The sequence below is a fragment of the Podarcis filfolensis genome (genome assembly GCF_964270895.1).
Source record: "Podarcis filfolensis genome assembly, chromosome: 1".
In the NCBI taxonomy this organism is placed as follows: domain Eukaryota; kingdom Metazoa; phylum Chordata; class Lepidosauria; order Squamata; family Lacertidae; genus Podarcis; species Podarcis filfolensis.
In genome coordinates, this window is record NC_139604.1 from 23,166,532 (window position 1) to 23,188,142 (window position 21,611).

The 21,611-nt window shown below is 40.8% G+C and overlaps 1 protein-coding gene across 14 annotated transcripts in view; it reads left to right on the forward strand.

Annotated features, from left to right (window-relative positions):
• OSBPL6 (oxysterol binding protein like 6) overlaps positions 1-21,611 on the forward strand; it is a 101,185-nt gene that overhangs the window by 50,322 nt on the left and 29,252 nt on the right. For 8 of the 14 annotated variants that reach the window (XM_083627913.1, XM_083627912.1, XM_083627904.1 and 5 more), the window contains 12 exons: positions 117-386; positions 2,040-2,135; positions 4,850-4,972; positions 6,103-6,156; positions 6,707-6,820; positions 6,899-7,069; positions 7,758-7,890; positions 10,053-10,156; positions 10,710-10,796; positions 13,751-13,825; positions 19,903-20,068; positions 21,002-21,132. In XM_083627913.1, coding sequence (XP_083484039.1) covers positions 285-386; positions 2,040-2,135; positions 4,850-4,972; positions 6,103-6,156; positions 6,707-6,820; positions 6,899-7,069; positions 7,758-7,890; positions 10,053-10,156; positions 10,710-10,796; positions 13,751-13,825; positions 19,903-20,068; positions 21,002-21,132 — 1,356 coding nt within the window. In that variant the 5' untranslated portion in view covers positions 117-284. The remainder of the gene's footprint in view (positions 1-116; positions 387-2,039; positions 2,136-4,849; positions 4,973-6,102; positions 6,157-6,706; positions 6,821-6,898; positions 7,070-7,757; positions 7,891-10,052; positions 10,157-10,709; positions 10,797-13,750; positions 13,826-19,902; positions 20,069-21,001; positions 21,133-21,611) is intronic. The other 6 variants (XM_083627916.1, XM_083627907.1, XM_083627917.1 and 3 more) reach the window with 2 other exon arrangements.

The following is a 21,611-nucleotide window of genomic DNA, read 5'->3' on the forward strand; positions in this document are numbered from 1 at the left end:
TGGCCTTGACTGGACTTAACCGTCCAGGGGTCCTTTACCTCTCTCTATGTATGATAAATAAATATTTAATTGTAAGCATATACAATCTCTTCATCTTCTTTTTCTTCTTGTTAAAGGTCTGGCTTGGATGCCTTTTGAATTCCTCTTACCTTTGTGTGTAATGGACATTCTGTGAAATAAAAAAAATGCTGAAAATATTTTGGCTCCCTCCCTGTATGGAAGACTGAAAAGAGATTGATGTGGTCTTAATTGTCAAAGGAGATCACCAGTATCTAGCTGCAGCAATGAGTTCAGAGGAGAAAGGTATATCTCCTGCTCACAAAACCTCTACACCATCTCATAAAAGTGCCTCTTCTTCTTCATCCTCCCAGCGGGACAGCAGGCAGGTAAGTGAAAGAATGCTAAATTATTCGCATTTAAGATGCCATCGCACTATAATTTCTTCATTGCGACAGCAACGCTTGGAGGTCAGCATACAAAAGCTTTCTATGTAACATCAATAAAACTCCCCTACGGACCCTGTAATCTTCTGCTTTCTGCTGCTGCTGCTTAAGAAAAGAGAAATATGCCAGGGATTTGGTGAATGCCAGGTGTGCTTCTGTACATAGGAAAGTCTGTTTACACCTACTATTAGAACAGAACTAGATGTAATGGCTGGAGCTCAACTAATGAGTCCTGGCAGTGGAAGCTCCTGTGCACCCCTTGTGCCCCCAAAATTGGCTCTGAGAGGGGTTGGGAGAATTGCACGCTGGTTGTGGGCCAGGGAAGGGGATGGTGAAATAATTATTGCACTGATGGAATGATCAGAAGACTGCTGCATGGAATTCCTCCCTATGTTGGCAATACATGACCACATCCACGTGTTTGCTAACAAATGGAGGATGAGGAGACTCTTCGGAGAGCAGCATAAAGAAAGAGAAACGCTTGACTGGTCTACTGATTTCCCCTTGCAAATTCACCTTGCCCATGACTTCCCCCACCAGCTACATTCATCTGGGGTTTTATCTCTTTAACGAGGGTGGAATTCGCAGCTCCAATGGGGAACAGGGATAAATAAATCATTGGGAGGGCAGAAGGCCTGGACAGATGTGCCTTAGTGCCCATGGGTGACTTGCTGATGATCCCAGAGTTAACTTTATTGTAGGACCGAACTACTGAATGTGTGCATGTGTGTGCATAAGTCTGCTCCAAGACAATAAATGCAAAATATATTTTCCATGGTAAGGAACCTTGCAAGATGCAGCTTTTCCATTAATTTAACAGTTGGCTTTGTTATGTACTTTCCCCTCCTATATTTCCCCTTCTGTTTGCAAATTACAAGGAAGGAAATTCTCCTTTCTTGTAATTTTAAGTCTCATATTTGCTGAACTTAATTTCCTCTTACAGAAACTGGGGGTGGGGGGGAGAGATTAGCAACAGAATACATGCCTCTTTGTTGCGGCTGTTTCAACTATACTTGCTTGACTAGCCGCAAGACAGTTGCGGATTGGGCAATCACAATGAAACAGGAAGCTGGGTGGGAGCAAAGGACGCTCCTTGGTCAGAAGTAGGATGAGAGATGTCTGCTTATTAACCCTGCTTCCCCAAACGAGGAAGAGTGGCTTATCTCCAGCCCTGTGTTGTCTCATGCAGGATGGGAGATAAGCTCCCAATTCTTCCCTAGAAGAAAGGGCAGCGGAATGTAAAGGCAGTAGATGAAACAGTGCAGCTAAACTCAACTCTCTATGACATTTCTGGGTTTTTAAAATTCGTTTGAGCGAATTCCTACCTCACCCTCCTATCCAAAGATAGAATAAAATTGCTAATCTTAGAGCAAGACACATGTGGTACTGCTGACATTCATTTGCACGTAAGGTGGTATTAAAGTGTAAAATACAGAAGGGTAGAAATTTCTGAATTATAAGGGTCAGCGGAGGAAAATTTAAGTTTAAAGGAATGGGGTGTTCTTCTGTAAACTATGCCGGCCTTTGGTCTCTGGTTTGTATGCAGAAAATATACCTTCTGTGGCTTAGAATTGACTCCTCTTCTTTTTGCTTTAGAGTGGCCATGTGTTAGAGCGAAATTTTTCTTCTGGAAGCACAGATCCGGTACTTGGCAAACAGTTGCTAGAAAATGAACCAGTAGCTGTATCTAAAGTAAGTTAAGTTCACGGTGTCTGCACTAGAATTTGGTGTGCAAAACTTTTTCAATACATTGGCTTGGTTCAGTTTAGTTTGTTTATATAACTAATCATTGTAATTTTGTAAATACTGATCACATATACGGATGGAAGATTGTTAGCTTTTAATCAATTCTTGATTGCTTCATTGATCACTTTCAATTTTTTAATCCTTGATTTCATTTTGAAGTATGTAACAATAAAAGGTTTGTGATATGTAACAATTAAAAGAATGAAGAATAGTTTAGGAACAGTACCTATGTTATGATATGGCTGTCGCCAAAACTCCAAACAATACTATTCCCATGGACTGGCTCTCTGGTCTTCAGAACTCATGGTTTGCATCCCACTAGTGGGTTGGAACCTGATTCAAGGTGGGTCACAACAGGAGCACTACCTCCTTGCAAATATGTGGTAAACGATTAAGAAATGGTTCCCCAAATGCATGTTTGGGTTAAAAGTGGGTCCTGCATCTGAGAAGGTTGAGTATACCTCCACAATGAGTTTATATTCATTTATGAAATTTGTATATCACCCTTCATGAGAACCAGTGTGGTGTAGTGGTTAAGAGCGGTGGACTCATAATATGGTGAACCGGGTTCGATTCCCCGCTCCTCCACATGCAGCTACTGGGTGACCTTGGGCTAGTCATACTTCTCTGAAGTCTCTCAGCCCCACTCACCTCACAGAGTGTTTGTTGTGGGGGAGGAAGGGAAAAGGAGATTGTTAGCTGCTTTGAGACTCCTTAGGGTAGTGATAAAGCGGGATATCAAATCCAAACTCCTCTTCTTCTTCACCTGAAGACCACAAGACAATTCCAGTGCTTGCAGTAATACCCTGTGTAACTGCTGCTCAGCCACAAACGTGTGGCAGCAGCTTCTGTGTGCTTCCCTACCATACATTTAATGCACATGGCCTCCTTCACAGAATCTTGGGAACTGTAGTTTCTTAAGGGGAATTATAGCACTCTTTGTGTGGGGTAAGCTGCAGCTTCCAGGGTTGGGGGGGGGGGAGCAATGACTGTTAAAGTGTTATAAATGTGCTTTAAATGAATGGTGTGAATGTGACCAACAAACCTCATGAAAGAACTGCTTTTTAGCAGATTAGATTATGATGTTCTTTTTGAAGAAGAAAACCAAGCTTTTACCCTTTGGTTCTCGTGAGAAAAGAGTTCATCTTGGGGCTAATTTTGTCAGTGAAGCCTTTTGAGAACAGCCAAGTGACTTTGCAGGCACATTCAGAGAAGTTCTTTCAACACTAACCCCTTGTTCTCCCTTCTTGTGAGCTTCTAGAAAGGGCATGTAATTTATAAAACAGCATGACACCGGAACCGTTTTATGAAACGACACCAAAGTTGAGTCATCCAGTCTCCATCTGATCCATGCACTCTTATTTGAAAGAGTTCCTGTCAGGGAACTGCCATCGGAACTAGAGGAGGAGGCGAGGCTCCACAGTGATGCTGGAGAGGGGCCAAGCAGGGAGAGAGGCAGGTCTCCGGCTGGGGAAGAAAATCAGCGCAACACCAGGGATAGAGGGGGGCCGATGGGGGAAGCAGAGAGGAGGCTCCAGGACTCTTCGCAGGAGACCAGCGAGGAGAGCACAGGTCCTCCGCTGCCCACACCCACCCTGTGCAGAAGACTTCCGCGCAGGGAAAGCAGGCGGTGACTTGGCGTCAAAGAACTTCTTTGCTGGAAGAGGTTCAAGAAACGCCCACTGACGGATTCTGCTAGCGACTGAACAGCCACGGAGTGGATGGCTGTCCAGAGAGAAACGGTTTAACCCGGCAACCTAGCCCAGAGCGGCGGTAACTTATGCACAAGCAGCCCCTAAAGCCATTACAGTTCCCTTTGCAGAGTTGGAGAGAATAACATCGCTGATGGGTCTTGACACAGTGCTGGGTATCTGGCCTCAGAAGTCAAGTCTCACTGAGTTCAGTGGGACTTACTTTTATAGAAATGAACATTGGCTTGCAGCCTTAATGGATACCATAAGTGGATTTAGGAGAATGTGACCGATATGGTCACACTTGGCTCACAGCCTTGGGGGTGCTGCAACTAAGATTTAGAATGGAGTGGGGGGCATGTTAGTGTGTGAGCGCCAACTCTTGGGGTCTCAGCAGATTTACTCAGAAAGTCTTCCTGCGTCTTCACAGCAGCAGCAGTCCAGCCCTCTCTTGGTGAATTCCTGTGACAAGAATAAACTCCTCACCCATGCAGTTCTTCTCTAAAGTCTTTATTATCTGCATTAGAAGTTGCACAACGCTACTGGTCTACATATAAAATAAGAAACAGAGAACTATATACAGATCTCTGCTCCCTTCAGCTATCGGGTCAGAGAGACAGGTTCACAGACTTTCATATATTCTGGCAGCCTCAATGACCAACCCTTGACTGCCTCACACTCAACTGCATCTCTCCAGACGTCTGTTGCTGGGGAGAATTCTTGTTGCTAAGTTGATGTTTTAGGCGTGCCTCAAGGATGTGCTTCAAGGCCCTGTTTAAAGACGTATTTAAAGTTTGTTTTGGCAATATACCAACAGGGCACTGGATGTTGGCATCACACAGGGCACCAGTAAAATTTGAGACCCCAAGATCTGCCACTGCTCATTCAACACAGTGCAAGTGTTTCAGATAATATTGATCTCAACTCACAGAATTTGTTGGTGTTTTCCCCCCACTCTTCTTCCTTCAGGAGCCAGACAGCTGGGAAATTATAGAAGGCCTCAAAATTGGGCAGACCAATGTCCAGAAGCCAGACAAACATGAAGGGTTCATGCTGAAGAAGAGGAAATGGCCTTTGAAAGGTTGGCACAAGGTAAGGCATCCATAAACATCTTAGATGACCATTACTATAGATATTGTTGTTGTTGTTGTTATGCAGTTGCAGTTCTCGTAGCTGAGACACCTGCTGGTATTGCTAGGAAGCAATTAAGAGCTTACCTGCCTTTTCTCATATGTGCATTGTTTAGTCAGGATACTTAACTCCAGAAAACTGGGAAATGGTAATCCCGGGATGAATTCAATGGATGGCCTAAGGACCAAACTAGGCATTCAATGCGACATTCTTCCAACACTGTTTTTTACAGCCTCGGGAGTCTGTGGTGAGGAGGGAAAAAATGAGAGGATATGCTTGACCCTTTCCACTTTCGCTATTGTTTCATTCAAATCGTGCCCCGCTGTTTTATGCAGGGGGAAAGCAACTGCGTAAGGGGACATTTTGAGGAGAACAACCAGAGAGCACAAGGTTAAGCATACACAAACTCTCTCTTTTTTGAGTACACTGCTCCTAATTACAATCTCTCATAGTGGCTTTAAAGAGAGAGAGAGAGAGAGAGATAGGAGGGAAGGTAACAGTGGGTGCTGTATGCAGGTCTTTTGCTTGCCGTTAGGTCATCTCCATTATAGTTTGGACTTCAAGGCCAGTGTTCTAGATGGGGCATGGCAGTTGGCGGTGGGTTGCCTGCTCTCCATGCTTGTGAGACATGGGTGGTCTGCCTTCTTCAGCCCAAGAGCTGCATTTCTTCATGAGCAACTTCACAGGGCAACTTGCCATTGGTGGATGGAGTCAGAGGTGTGGGTAGAGCATATTTCAAGGACGCATTCCAGCCAGACAAAAGCACTTGAGTTGGGAGTAGAGCAGGGCTGAGGAGGAGATGACATCTAGGCTGGGAACAGTCCTGAGAGCCAGATAAAAAGGCACAGAGTCCTGTGTTCAACTTCTGGGCCCCAGGTTCCTTAACCCTGCTGTAAGGCATATAAAGTTTAGTGGCTAAGCCTCACATCTAGGCTACGGAATGGAAGCAAGATGTCTTGTCAGCATGGTTTCTGCTGTGTGCTCGTTATTTGGTAACCACGAGGAACAGACATTTGTCTTCATTAGATATATTATTTTACATATGCCAGATTTTATTTGACCTCTTACAAATTGTTTTTTCCCCCCTGTAGCGCTTTTTTGTCCTGGATAACGGAATGTTGAAATATTCAAAGTCGCCAATTGATGTAAGTAATACTGGAGCATTTTTTAAAAAGGTAACATTATAAAAATCCAATATTATAATTAATATTTCCTTTGATGATGATTGATGTAGAAAGAAAGGAGAAGAATGTTTTGTTTGGTGAAGGACTATTTAGTTATATATTTTAATTTTCTTTTATTTTCTGCAGCTTTTAGCGTGTGGTCTATAGCAAGCAGGGATTCTAATATATGTTAATGTAGCATATGAAATAAAGCCTTTTTTAGTCATGGAGAAAGTGTTTATTAGGAAATCAAAGGGCAATGCATTCCTATCTTCATGATTCCCTTTCCAGAAAAATGATGCTTTCGTTTTCTCCCCATCTAATAATATTTTCTGATGTTTCTGACCTAGTAAACAACATATTTCAATTGGGCACCATAAATTTTTTTGTATGGTTTTTATCTTTTTTAACGTTGTAAGCCACTTTTATATATATATTTTATGATTTAGTGGTATATAAATACTTAAATAAATAAATGACCTTATTTTTCCCAGCTCATTGGCAATGTTTTCTCTTCATTTTTATTTTTCAGACTCAGAAAGGAAAGGTTCACGGAAGCATAGATGTTGGCTTATCAGTTATGTCGATTAAAAAGAAAGCTCGGAGGATAGACCTTGACACTGAAGAGCATATTTACCATTTGAAAGTAAGGAATGTTTCCCATTAGTTTTCTTCTCAATTTGAAACAGTCAGATACTATTACTGAGCTCCCCGTTCTCACTAGGTAAAATCCCAGGACTCGTTTGATGCTTGGGTATCGAGGCTGCGCCACCACAGGTTATACCGTCAGAACGAGATTGTACGATCACCACGAGATGCCGGATTCCACATATTCCCTTCAGCGTCAACTACTGAATCTTCACCAGCTGCTAACGTTGCTGCTCTGGAGGCCAAGGTATAAAACGTCCCTGATCTGAAGATATCCGTCTTGATGTTCATAATACTTGTTTAATAATCCACCACATTTTCTAACCATTGTCCTCCGTTAGGAAATGTGTGCCATTATCGATAGCACTAGTAAAGAGAAAAGGAAGCTGAATAACTCCCTGCTTTTACCACTTTTGCTAAACTGCTTGTTATTGATGTTTTATTTGGGCTAGAGAAGGGGCTCCCAAACTGTCGTCCGCCAGTGGACCACAAGCTTGGGTCAGGTGGTTTGCGGCATGTCCACATTTGATATACACAATCATTTTTAATTGTATTTTTATTGCTTATTTCGTTCTGTTCATTGTATTTTATTGTATCACAGTTTTAATCCTATGGAATGCAAATTGTATTACAATAAAATACATTATTAGAAAGAAAGGACACAATAAAAATACGTTTAAAAGCAATGTAGCACCCAGCACAGTGCATTACAATTGTTACAACAGGCAGAAAAACCAAGATCACCATCAATTTTCAAGTAGTCCGTGGTGGTGGTGGTGAGTTTGTGAACCACTGGGCTAAGGTGCTGAATTCATACTTGCCTCCTTTCAAACGGGATATCATTTGTTTCTTTTCTGATGGTTTGGTTTTAGCACAGGCCATTTTTCTCCTGGTATTCAATAATACAATTTTCAAATCTTTGGGGTTTTCTTCAGGTCGCACAGAATAATTTCCCATGGCAGCCATCCATTACCTGCAGCAACAGCCTCCCCGCAACATGTACCACTGGCCAAAGTAAAGTAGTTGCTTGGTTGCAAGACTCCGAGGAGATGGACAGGTGTGCGGAAGGTCAGTCTCTAGTCAAGCTTCTTTCCTTCCATTTATAGGTACTCAGCTTCTGGCTAATAGATAGTTCCCATGTATACTAATACTAATACTAATGTATTATTTATACCCCGCCACTCTGGGTGGCTTCCACTGAATATTAAAAACAATACAGCATCAGACATTAAAACTTCCCTAAACAGGGCCACCTTCAGTTGTCTTTTAAAAGTAAAATAGTTGTTTATTGCCTTGACATCTGCTGGGAGGGCGTTCCACAGGGCAGGCGCCACTACCGAGAAGGCCCTCTGCCTGGTTCCCTGTAACCTCGCTTCTTGCAGTGAGGGAACCACCAGAAAGCCCTCAGCGCTGGACCTCAGTGCCCGGGCTGGATGATGGGGGTGGAAATGCTCCTTTAGGTATATAGGATGGAGGCCATTTAGGGCTTTAAATATGTAGTATTCATGTAGTATTCATATTTCCCTATATGCAGTCATTGGGTGGATTTACTGTTTTTTGCTAATACGTATTTTGTGTTTTTATGTTGTAAACCACTCTGTGCTTTTCGGATGAAAGGCAGCATATGAATTTAATAACCAATACAATAAAAAATAATAATAAGGGGTACTATCTCAGGGCAATCTGTTGATACTTCTGGTCACAATGAATCCTGCCTATGGCGGCTTTCAGGTTAAAAATGGAGGTTAATGTTGTTTGGCACTAGCCTTTTTTTAAATCTGTCTAGTTTGTGTCAAGGTATCTGGGAGCTATTTTTTTTAAAAAAAACAAATGAGGGTTCCTGATCAGTTTTTAATGTTATATCTGTAGTTTTTATGGCATGCTGCGAATGGTCTAGCCCAGGGACCCCCAAACTCAGCCCTCCATCTGTTTTGGGACTACAACTCCCATCATCCCTAGCTAACAGGACCAGTGGTCAGGGATGATGGGAATTGTAGTCCCAAAACAGCTGGAGTTTGGGGATGCTTGGTCTAGCCAGTGTTTCTCAAACTTGGCTTCCCGGCTGTTGTTGGACTACAACTGCCATCATTCCTAGGTAACAAGACCTGGGCTTGGGGCTGATGGGAATTGTAGTCCAACAACAGCTAGGGACCCAAAGTTTGGTCTAGAATAGATAATGTACAGCCAACTTCTTGAGCCCATAGCGCAGGACATGTTCCCTTGGCTAAGCTGATCTGAGACTGGATTCCACCAACCAAGATGTCACAGCAGCTTCAGGGACGATAACACATATTCCCACCCCCCTTACAATACTCAATAAGTTGCCAGTTAACAGAAAATGGAGATTTAACCCACCAATATTCTGAGTGCTTTTTATCTGATGAAGATGAGTCATGGCAGAGGTATGGCCACTTGCTGGCCATTACGGCAGTATATTGAACTGCTGATCTTTATAAAACAGCTAATCAAGATTGGGGTGGTGGTGGTGGATTGCCTAGCCCAATGAAAATCCAGTGCAAGAATTAAAAGGAATTGGCGAGGAATGTGCTTTTAGCTTTCTTTTGCCTAATTATTAACATCCATCATGTTGGGTTGTAGTCAAGTAAATTTTACTCAAAGTATACCCTATGAAATTAAGGGTCACTCTGATGGGATTTATAGTTCATTATCTGGAGAGAACCGTGTTGGCTGTTCCTGGATTAAGAAGATTAAAAGAGTACAGGGATTGTATGTTGAGTCCCTCATTTAGGGCATAACTTTTTATGCCTATGGAAAGCATAGCATGCATATATATATATATATATATATATATATATATATATATTCACACACACACACATACCGTATTTTTTGCCCTGTAGGACGCACTTTTTCCCCTCCAAAAATGAAGGGGAAATCTGTGTGCGTCCTATGGGGCGAATGCAGGCTTTCGCTGAAGCTTGGAGCGCGAGAGGGGTCGGTGCGCATCTGAAGCAGAGCGCCCCGCGGCGGGGGGGGGGAATAATTTTTTTTCTTTATTTCCCCCCCAAAAAACTAGGTGCGTCCTATGGGCCGGTGCGTCCTATAGGGCGAAAAATGCGGTACATATGCATACACACACACACCAAACTGTGTGTTTGGGCTACTATACTGATAATCTTATCCTATTTAAGTTATGAGATACCATAGAAAAAAAATAAAATCTTGACCAAGGTAACTAACGTACTTTTTTTGAATATAATTTGTGTCAGACCTTACGCACTGCCAGTCAAACCTTGTGGAACTCAGTAAAATTCTTCAAAACTTAGAAATACTTCAGAGGACTCAGTCAGCTCCAAATTTCACGGATATGCAGGTAAGCAAGTTTTGAATTCCAAATTTAAAAAAAAACGATGATGTGTTTTGTTATAGAAAACATGGTTCCTAGAGGAAACCAATTGTCAGCCTGCAAAATTTAGAAACTCTCTAGTCAATTATGAAATATCGAAGCATGGGCAGAATAACATTGTTGCTATAATCCAGTTCTGTGAGGATTGTAAATACTGCAACCAATAACCTTTGTTCCATAAGATACTTTGTTCCAGTAATTTAATATTCATTTTGTTTTTGTTTCGCATTACTAAGTGTCATATGGAAGCTAGGATACTTTCACTGAATTTAGGCAGAAGAGTCTAAAGTAAATGACTTTAGAATTGTATCCCAAAGTTAGTTTGCTTTTAAATTTGTTTTAAAATAACACATTGTTTGCTTTTTATGGAGAGCCTGGGTTAGCATTCTTACCATATTTTTATTTGCTGAAAACTAACGCCAAGATTCTTGTTACTAACTTTTCCAGTATTGTCTCTGTCGGTTGGTTGTATGTGCTTTTAACACAATACTTTGTTGCTTTTAACTATTTCATGACGTAGGCTAATTGTGTAGATAAGAAGGACAAGCGTGTCACAAGAAGATGGAGAACAAAAAGCGTCAGCAAAGATGCTAAAATACAGCTTCAGGTACTGCGTTCATGTTTTCAATTTTCACCACAGTTTTAGATAAAAGACGCCTCTGAATTGTTGAAGCACTGGCCTTTTCATTCTTGAAAGTTTTTCTTGAAATATTTTCTGGAAGAAGAAACTAGTGATTTAACAAAAGGGTACACTTGGCAAATCAACCTTTTGTAGGTAATGTTGCACCCTCAAACAATTTGTGCTTGTTTCTGTGCTGTGTTTTACATTTTTTGTGTCTAGCGCCTGGTGTCTGAAGTGCTAACTAGATGCAGAGTGTTTTGTGTAACAAACTTCTGTTTTTTATTTCTTTTTTGCAGTGGAGGATCCATGTTTGTTGAATTAAGGGTTCAGTATTACCAGACTTTATTCTTTTAAAAGTCAGCCAGTTTCTTTATTTCTCTCTCTCTCTCTCTTCCTCCCCATCCCCCTTTTCTCTGAGCTGTAATGAAAGAGTGACTCACTGAGAGGAAATTTCCAGAGAATGTTCTAAAGTCTCAGAAACTCTAAAGCAACGGTGGGGAACCTGCCGCCCTCCATATGTTACTGGACTACAATTTCCATCCTTCAACAAAATCCCCACCTCAGGTCTAAAGCCCCAGAAGCTGGTCAGTCTGCCTTCTGACCATCCTTCCTTTTCAAATAATTTTCTCACATAGAGGCTTTAATCCAGAGGTGTGTGCAAATGACCCACAAACTCCTGGATTGCTTTAGAAGTTATGACGCAAAGTTTTGCACAGGCAGTCAGTAGTCGGGTTCATTGCTTTCCAATGCAACCAAAAAAGAACACAAGAGGTTATAAGAAGAAGAGGTGCTGCAACATTTTAAAACTGCATTTTCCGTGTTGTAAAGTTTGCAACTCTTGGTATGTTTATCTATAATTTAGTACCATATCTTTTTTAGAGAGAATTCGTAGTTATCATTAGTTATTAATAGATCCTTGTGAGATTCGCATGCTGCAAGAGTTTTAAAATATTCTCTCTCTTAAAGAAAGAACACTGATAATTTGAAGGAAGTGCAGATTGGTCAGAAAAGCTTGCAGTCAAATTTAAATTTCCCTATCTCTGCTCCAAGTCCTATGTTAACAGCTTCACGAGACCTTTCTGACTTGTTTCCTGCTTGGCAGGGGGTTGGACTCGATGGCCCTTGTGGTCTCTTCCAACTCTATGATTCTATGATTCTATGACTTGCTAATGCTTGTTTTCATGTTGAATGAAATTAACTTGAAGGCCTGTTTAGCCTTTACAGAGAGGGAGGGAAGCAAAGGCCTTGGAAAGCCACGTGAAAAAAAACCCATATTGGTATATTCAGCCTGTGAACATATTGCTCTCTGTTACATGTGGTGTTCTGTTTCTCATGTATGGCACACAAGAATAGAAAGAGAAGCTCCTGGTTATAATTGAGAGCCTAGTTAAACTGAACTTCTGGACCCAGGAGAGAGTGAATGAGTCTGTGGGTCTTGCATGCTCTTACCTCTTCTTCCTGCCCTGTTCTTGGATAAAAAGTACTACCTGATCCTGTACATTACCAGCTTTACCTGTACCTAGGATATCCCAGAACTCCTATCTGTTCACTTCTTTTAATTGAGGGACAACTTGACAAAGTAAAGCTAGGAGGATCAGGAGGTTTTCGCATGCCTAAGATTTGCTCCCTGCTCCTGGACTGAGAAAAGAATATCTCATACAAAGCCCTGAGCAAGCCTGAAATAGGGAAGGTTTTCAGAGCTTACCAGCAGAGGTGGGAGTTGTGGTACATACTTTGTCCCCCATCTTTAGTTGCCCGTGGATATATATAGTTGTGTAGTTGCCTTCAAGAAAACCACTCAATTTTTATTATTATTTTTAAAGTTGGTTGTACTCTTGTGAAACTGCTTACTCTAGGGTGCCACCTGGATTTTTAATGGTATGTTGAAGGACTGTTATTCACTTCTTTTGGAAGGTACAGCCTGCAGACAGTGATTTAAATAAGTGCTTGTCTGCCATCCTTGACATTGTTTTAGGAATAATGCAGAATATGTTGGAATGAATGAATGAATGAATAGGTTGATCATTCAAAAAACAAAAAACAGCAACGCAGAAGTAAAGGAATGTTGAATGGCTGGTCTGGGTGAAACTTGTAGCATGAAATCCAGAACAGATTGCAATCTCAGGTGGCATAAAGTTTTATGCAGAGAAATACTTAGTTGCCAAACACCTTTAGTTAGCTTACAACGTCTAGTAGACCTGCATGCTGAGAGAACAGCATTCTGGGTGATTTCCGCTACATGGTGTAATGTAATTGAACTGTATCCAGATTTTGGATTTTTGTCGTCTTTTCATCCCATAGCCGCCTGTTGTTGTTGTTTTTATTTGCATGCCAAATAACATGCATACATTATGGACATGCAGTTGTAGTTCACAACTATCAAATGCCACCAGGAACTTTTTAATAGCCAATTATTCTTAATGTATCTTGCACGTGTGCGAATAAGAAAAGCGTAGGCCCTAAATTCAACACAAAGTGATTGCAGTGGCCTCAAGCAAGCATCGCTTTTGTGCTGGATTTAGACCACACTATTTGATGCCAAAAAGTTTTCTGCTTCTTACTATTAGGACCAATTACTTTCCACCTGTTTGCAAAAGAAGAGTTCTCACATTATAGCAGCTGGGTAAGTGGTGCTGCAATGGTTTGTTCAGTGGCTTCACCGTGTCCTCTAATTGTCAGTCAGCCTGTGATGAACTGAGTTAGAAACCTACGCTGTGCAGCTTATCATGGGGCTAACTGGGGATGAGGTACACATAGCGGAACAACTTGGTGACTCCCTTTTCCTCAGTTTTTCTTCAGTTGCACTGCAGATTGGCCCTTTGTAGAAGTAAAACAGTTGGAAGAACGTCCTCCTCTTTTTCTCTGACCGTCTTTCCTGAGTTCCCATCATCCTTTTCCCCTTCTTTCTGCTTCCCTGTTCTTTTCCCGTTCACTGTCAGGAAGGGACAGCACTGAAAGGCCAGTTCAGTACCGCACGGCGTCGCCAGAGACTAGCAGATGCAGTGGCTACAACAGTGAGTGGATTTAACAGTCAAGGCGCATAGAAGCTTTAAAGATGGGAAGCTGCAGACATTGATGTAGATGTGCTGGTGGCGCTCATGACACTCCGGGGAGCATGGGAAGGGTGAGGTTGGAAGGCTAAGCTGCGTCACTTCTTCTTTAAGTGTTTGTGGGCTCACAAACCGTCTAACTTGTGCATGTTTACAGTGCAACTAAGTAAAAAAAGGGGGGGGGATTGTACAAAAACTAGCCAAACTTAAGCTCTTTCAGGTCTAAATGATTCCAGCTTAAAATGTGTATGATTAGTTGTATGTTTAGTGTGTAACCATTTTGGACACTGCTCCCAGAACGAAAGTCTGGTTTTTGGTTGTTTTGTTTTTGTATGCATGGTGCACTTTGCTATGTGCAAAAGAGTGAAAAGGAGTTCTCTTTGGTAGCATGTCTTCACTGTTGATTAAAAGCAGTCTTGCCACTGCTTTTTCATGGTGTGGCTATTTTTGGAGCCATTTTTGGAGCCTTTACTCAGGGAACTCTAAAAAACAACAACATACCAATAACTCTGTTTAACCTATTTGCACATGCTTATCCCTATATGCTGAGATTAATGACCATCCAACCACTGTCCTTTAGCATCTAGGTGTGGAGAAAGAGCAAGAAATACCCAACAATGGAGTTTCTTGTCCTTAGCAGAGTGAAAGAGGGAGGATAGGAGCAGCCAATGAGAATTTAGGGTTTGAGGGAAATGGCTGCCCCATATCAATGCAGTGTGCAAGAGGAAATGAGAACTTTAATTAAATTCTATTTAATTATTTTACTTAAGCTATATTGGGGAACACTTCTGGATCAAAAGGTGGGGTGGAAATAATCAAACAAATAAAATATGCATAACAGGAGGCACCGTGTATATAAAAAAGGATGGACTTTGGCAGAGAAATGATACACAAGAAGCCATGCTAGGTGATGTCAGAGCCTGACTTTATCCTGTTAGTATGCTTATTTATACTTATTTAGAATAAAATTTATAACCAGCTTTCTGACTCCATATGGAGGTGTCCAAAATGGCTGACAGCAAATATTTTAAAAAAGAATAAAATAACAAACCAACAATAATAAAAATATCAAAGTATGACATAGGCTTATACTAGGAAAAGTGATTGTCTATGTTTAAGGTTCTAATGCTCATTTGAGAGTAGGTATTTAAAAAAAAAAACACTCAGAGGGTCTTACTTATGAGTAAAGATTCTTAGACTGGAAGAATCTTTGCACTGTAATTCTGTTAAGTGACTGTTTTAATCAAGAAAGCAGAAGAGAAGTACAGTAGTTACCAGGCCCATAAATAAATTCAATCATGCTATATTATATTGCATAAGTTTTATTTATGTTCCATAATCTCAAAAAGTCATATTACTGCCACACCAATTGTATTTTACTTTGTTTTGTTTTTTTAAAGCAGTTAGACTTCTGGTGGAAGAAAAATTTAAATAAATAAATCAAAGTGTGTATTATTTGGCTTCTTTGAAGAGTTGGAATAGCAGAATGTTCACGTAATTCAGTAGTTCAAATGAAAGTAGACGTATTTACTTCGGCCTACGGTAACATGATTGCGTAAGGTTGACACAATGAATCTGAATTGTCAGGAAATGAGGGTACCTGAGAGCTGGCTAGCAAGAGGTCCTTGATATTTCATTGAAATAACAAATTGCCACTCAAGCCAAATTGCACATTGACGGAAAGTGATGTTAATATTCAAGGGATGAACACATTTATTTTAATTTACCACCCACCCTTCGCATACTATTCCAGGATAGCATTCAGATAAATGAATAAAACAGTACAATAAAATGATATAACCACCACCGCCCCAGCAACACTCAATCCATAAACCACACTGAATCATAACCAACTCTTAAAACCATCTGTTGAATATGCTTGGATGTCTGGACAAATTAAAAATGTCTCTGCCTGGTGCCAGAAATATATCAGAGTTGGCTTCAGGCAATGTTTCCATGGGAAGAACATCCCCAATATATGGCATTAGAACTATGAAGGGCCCTTCTCCAATCACTAAACTCAACTTCCGTTGGCAGTAGGACTCGGGGGACAGCCTGTGGTAAAAAAAGCAAGCTTCAGGCAATCTTGTGGGGTAGAAAGTGTGTGGTTCTTTGGCTAACCAGGCCAATTTAGTGCTTTATAGGTAACAGCCAACGCTTCAGTTGAGCCCAGAATCACATACCAGTGGTCATTTAGAGGGGAGTGTTAATACTTGAATCAGCTTTTCAGGAATGAATGTGCATATTAATGTACAACTGTGCTACTTTTTAAAAAATGGGAAAAAAAATCAGAGCAGGCTACTGCACCAAGCCAAAAAAATGCTGTGAACATGTATCTGAAAATGGAGCTTGTGAAAGATGGGGAACAAACGAGAAAATGAGTGTAGCGGCGGAAGCAGAGCTGAACGGTACACTTGGGAAGCATTCTTTAGGTGGGTAGGTAATGTGGAGTAGGAGATTAAGGCGGTAACTGTAGCTTTAAGGTATCCCCTGGGTGAGCAGATAATGGCTGTGCAAGACAACATTGTAGTGGATCCACTTTGAGATGGGGGCGGGGGAAAATAGCCGAATAGCTGATTGTTATGGAAGGCAGTGCTGCAACTGAGAAAGGTGCAGCCATGTTGTGAATGGCAAGCATGCACTTAATACCACACATACATATGTGTGCACCCTAAAATTATAATATGTGTATCTTCCAGGCCTACTGGAGCCAAGATTTACCCACCTCAGCATGAAAGTATAAGGTGTGGTGAACCACTGGCCTTCCGGATGTTGTTGAATTATAACTCCCATCATCCCTGACCGCTGGCCATGCTTGCTGGGGCTGATGGGAGTTGTAGTTTAGTAACATCTGGAGGGCCACACCTGTGATTCACAGCATCTATATTCAGTTGATCGAATCTTTGATTAACAAGCTGAGATCTAAAACTAAGACTCCTGCATGTCACATGAGCTGAGAAACAAGCCAGGAAGCCCCAGTTCACCAGGGAACCAGGGCTTTTTATGTCCAGACTGGGAAACTATGCTGAATGGTTTCCAAATGAAACATGATATGGTTTAAAGTTAACTTAAGCCAAGATTTGATTGTCCAAATACTGCCAGCATTGTATATTTCTCACATACTTTTTTTTACCTGTTTCTTTCCAAATTTGGTGTTGAATTTAATTGTCAAAATCTTTTGGCCTCTATTTTGAGTCCCAATTTACCACATTAACTCTTGGATTTAAAGCAATTGCGTAGTGCTTTAAATCCAGATGTTTGGTCTAATTTCCAGATGCTATACCAAAAAAATAATAATCATTTGCCTCTGCCTCTCATAGTTGGAAGGGAGGTTACTATGGTAATCTGAATGACTAACGTTTGGGCTTTGCCTTTTTGTTAAATACTTAGAGGTAAAGCAATCTTTCCCCTGAACATGGATCATCATTATTAAATAAAACTGAGGCACCAACAGCCTCTTCCTCATGTGATTAAGTTTGTTTCAGGTGTTCCAATATTTGCATTCATTCATTTTTGAAAATTCATGTACATTAGCTGGAGGCTAAGGTGCCTCTTAGATGTGTGAACTCGCTTTGTTGACAAACGAGAACTTTCCTGGTTTTTCATCCTACCCTCACATCCTTGAGTAACATAGAATGCCACTTTCAAAGTTTATTTCAGCATGGGGAGCAAATGGCTGACTAGCAGCAAGTGCTTCCTTTACAGAAGGACCTGCAACAGCTCCTCCTACCACCCGTTTGCATCCTGGGTATTGGCAGTCAGTGTACACTAAATTAGAATCTTGCATTTTTAGCAGAAATATTTCTGTTTGCCCTTCTTTTTATAGAACCCCCCCAGGGATCAAATGCGTGAGCTTCCTTAGTCTTTGCCTCATTCATGCAATGATGGCAGCTGCTTCTTCAGATTCCACTGCCACCTTGAGAGAACAGCATACCTTCTGTGACCTTAGCTTTCCATCTTATGAGTGCCTTCCCTGGCACACCGGCTTATAGATTTGGTCTTTCAGAAACTGCCACTTTAAAAGACTGAAAGTAGATTAAGATTTCCCTTCCTCGTTTATCTCTTTCTAGGTTCTCCCTTGAGCTTTTTTTTTCTCACAGTTTATAGCTCGGTCAGCTCCTAGGTTGCTGCTGTTTGGTTTCAGCCATAAAAATCCTAATGAGTGGTGCTATCCAATTGTGTTCTCCTGCCGGTGCAAACCGACTTCTGTTTGTGCGAGCAAGACTTCCTCTCCCTTTTCTGCACACCCTCAAAATGTGTTCTAGAGGGTTGGGGACCCTCTGGAGCAGATTTGGGCTGCAGTATGGAGGGATAGGATGGGGGATATCCCATCCTTTGGCATGATGTTGGATCTCATCTGAAAAGGGCAAAGTTACAAACTTGAAGGAAGTGGATCAAGAATTGAGATCAAAGCTTGTTTGCAAAAAGAAGGCTATTCTAAGGAATTGTTAAAGAGAGAATTTTAGTTTAGTATGAACTCTAATTGTAATACAAGGATACTATGTTCCTGTGGTAATACTGGAAGTTCCCCTGGGAAAGGAAAACACTCCTTTTGATTGTTGTTTAAACAACAACAACCACAAAAGGAGGAGGCATTCCATTTTTTCCAATCTAAATTTAACTCAGATTCAAAGTTAGTGTTTTTCATAGAGCTGAATGGAAGAAATGTATTAACATAAAGTGCCAATGTTGAGAGACTGGGTAGCAGTAGAAGAGCTGCAATAAATATGTGGGCAGAATAGGATGTCATCAACTGATGACTTAAAACTTTACATTATATACTGTGCAAGTCCGGGTTCCTGAAAGAACTGGAGAAAATTGTATTCCAAGAAGTTCCTACTGGTTAGGGCCAATGAATCCATTGTCTGTTGAAATGTAAAGTAATATGACTTTTTACGCTGGTCCTGTTGAGGATATTTCAAAAGCATGTGATATATTTTGTAACACCCCCCCCAAAGAAATTGACATTTAAATTACATGAACTATTTGGACAACAATGTAATTTAACATTTGACTTTATATTCAAGTGCCGAATTGGGTTGCAAGTTCGTTCACAAAAATGCTTGAACATTGGGCCGCGGAATGCACCTAAGGCTGAATGCATTTTGTCTTGCATGTCATCACTGAATAGTTTATATATTATTTTTAAAACGCACTGCAGATGTGTGCATGATGCTTATATGTTTGTGTGTATTCTGTGTAATAAAAAAAAGCAATGTGAGAAAGCACACACATATATACACAAACATATTTCTTAGAAGGGAATGAAAAGTGGAGGTGGTACAATAAATTGTGTCTTAAAGACATGATTCAAGATTGTCTCTCTGTGCGTTGTATATACACAATGTGTAGATAAATACAACAAATTAAATTGACATTCTACATTAAAAGACAGGCACTCAATGCATCCAGCTTCACATTTTGTGATTTGTAGATGTACTAATACCGTATATTATATATCCATTTCCCCATCTACCAGCACTTTCATAAATCTGTTCATAATTCTTCTTTGGCGATGTTTAGCCATGTTTTTAGTTTGCTGGAGAAAATAGTACTGTTCAAATCTTCTTTTTTTCACAGTAGCTGCTAATACATTATTCATACATGTTTGGAAGGCCAGACTACAAATTTAGTAAAGTTTTCTCTCCTAAAATGCCTCCCTTCACTTTTCTGATTTCCACTGAATGATTCTGGAAGACACTTGAAGCTCTATTATTTAATGTCCCACACTGAATATTTGGTTGGTTGTGTTTGGCTTTACTTAGAAAGCACTGTTCCTTTTTTATGTTACAAGCTGTAACTGCAAGTTTAAATTGAAATCCTATTCCTCATAAATTAACGCTTATAACACATCAACATTGATTTCAGGGAAGGAGCAGAACTCCTGCTTTGAGGGAGATTAAAAAGATACCTCTTGGCAGCAGTGCCACGACTCATAAATATTAAGCGCTATGGTAAAGTGAGAAAAGTCTTACAGTGCTGTGCCAGATGTTCTGTGGAAGAAAGATACAGTCCCTTGTATCTGTTGCTTTCCAATTTAGGTTCCTTTCAGCGCTACAATGTCTCCTGTTCGCCTGCATTCATCCAATCCTAATCTTTGTGCAGACATCGAATTTCAGTCTCCTCCAAGCCATGCATCTGACCCCCTGGAAAGCTCCACGGACTACCTGAAACTCCAAGAAGAGTTTTGCCTCATGGCACAGAAAGGTAATTGTATGCGTAACAGCAGCATCTCAGTGGAAATAACCTTTGATACAGAGTAGGCTAGCTTTGGGCCAAGGCATTGTGTGTGTTGATTATTTCATATGGGAGAAACTGAAGCTAGCATGTTGAATGTGCAGCAGCCAAAGGTTTCTCTCTTATCCTGTTAAGTTTCGGAAGACCCCTTGTGTTTTACTTTTCAACTATTTCAGCTGTGCTTCTCAGACGTCCTTTGCACACAGATGCAGTTGCAAGGAAGCGATTTCTTGCAGTACCGGTATGAATTTTGCAAGTTTGCAAGGTGATGGCTTGCAATTTTTTTCACCTGATCAGCACCCACTTGCTATGCCATGTTTTAAAATTCTAGCCAAAGATGTACAAGTTGTTGGCTCTTACAGTCTGAGTCTAAAAATTAAGACACCCCCCATTTTTTTTTGCACTGAACCCTTTGAATTTTCACAGTGATAAATGACAGGAAAAATGGCATGCCCTTCAGAAGTTTGGGGAATCATGTAGCATGGAGATATGCTTTAAAGAACAGAATATAAATATGCTTGACCTGAGTGACTCATCCCCCCCTTCCCCCTATTTTGCAGGGTGTGTGAAAATACCCTGAATATTTGAGAAGTAGCCGTAGTTGATGAGAGAAAAATAGACTAAACTGATTTTGCACTCTGTGAGGAATAATGGCACCGTAGGCTCCACTGTGTACATGAGGACAAAACTCCAGCCATGGCTAATGGCCGTTTTTTATACGTGGTTATTCAAAGTAGGGCATATGGAAGTTCGGAAGTGATAGGCTCGGCCCTGCAAAATCTGCATCTTGTTTCTGTAGCATTGGGAATTGCACTGTTCAAAATGTTCGCTGATACATATTTTTTGTAAGTTGCATGCAGAGGCCTGTGGTGTATACCAGAGACATTTCTGTTTTCTCCCCAGTACATTCTCTTCTGAAGTCTGCCTTCAACAGCATAGCGATAGAGAAGGAGAAACTTAAGCAGATGGTTTCAGAACATGATTTCGCTGGACACAATACACAGATAACCTGTCTCAGGCAATCCCTCTCGCAGGTATGATCTTACATGGCTATTTGCTACGTTTTCAGATGGTTGGTTTTGGAAATACCGTGATTTGTAACTGTTGTTTGCCACAGGTGGTAAATGCTATTTGTGGCATTGCTTTCCATAAATGCCAGATAACTCTCTAAAAACAAGTGACAAAATCAAATGTTACAATACTGATGAATTCCTGTCCTGATCTACCCTATACTTTCAAACATAATGGGGTTAGGGATTATGAAGAAGAAGAAAAATACAGATAAAGGCAACTTCTTGTCCAGATACTAGGGTTTTTTTTTTATTCATTTATATTTTTAAAATACAAAAAAACCCCAAAACCACAACCCAGATAAATATAGAAATAAAGCGTGGGGTGGTATGCAAAATTGTACACTGTTAATATCACATTACATTTTGAATTATTTTGTTCAATACAGGGTATAATATAGGTTGAGGAGTCCACTGTTGCATAATCACAAAGAAACTAGCCT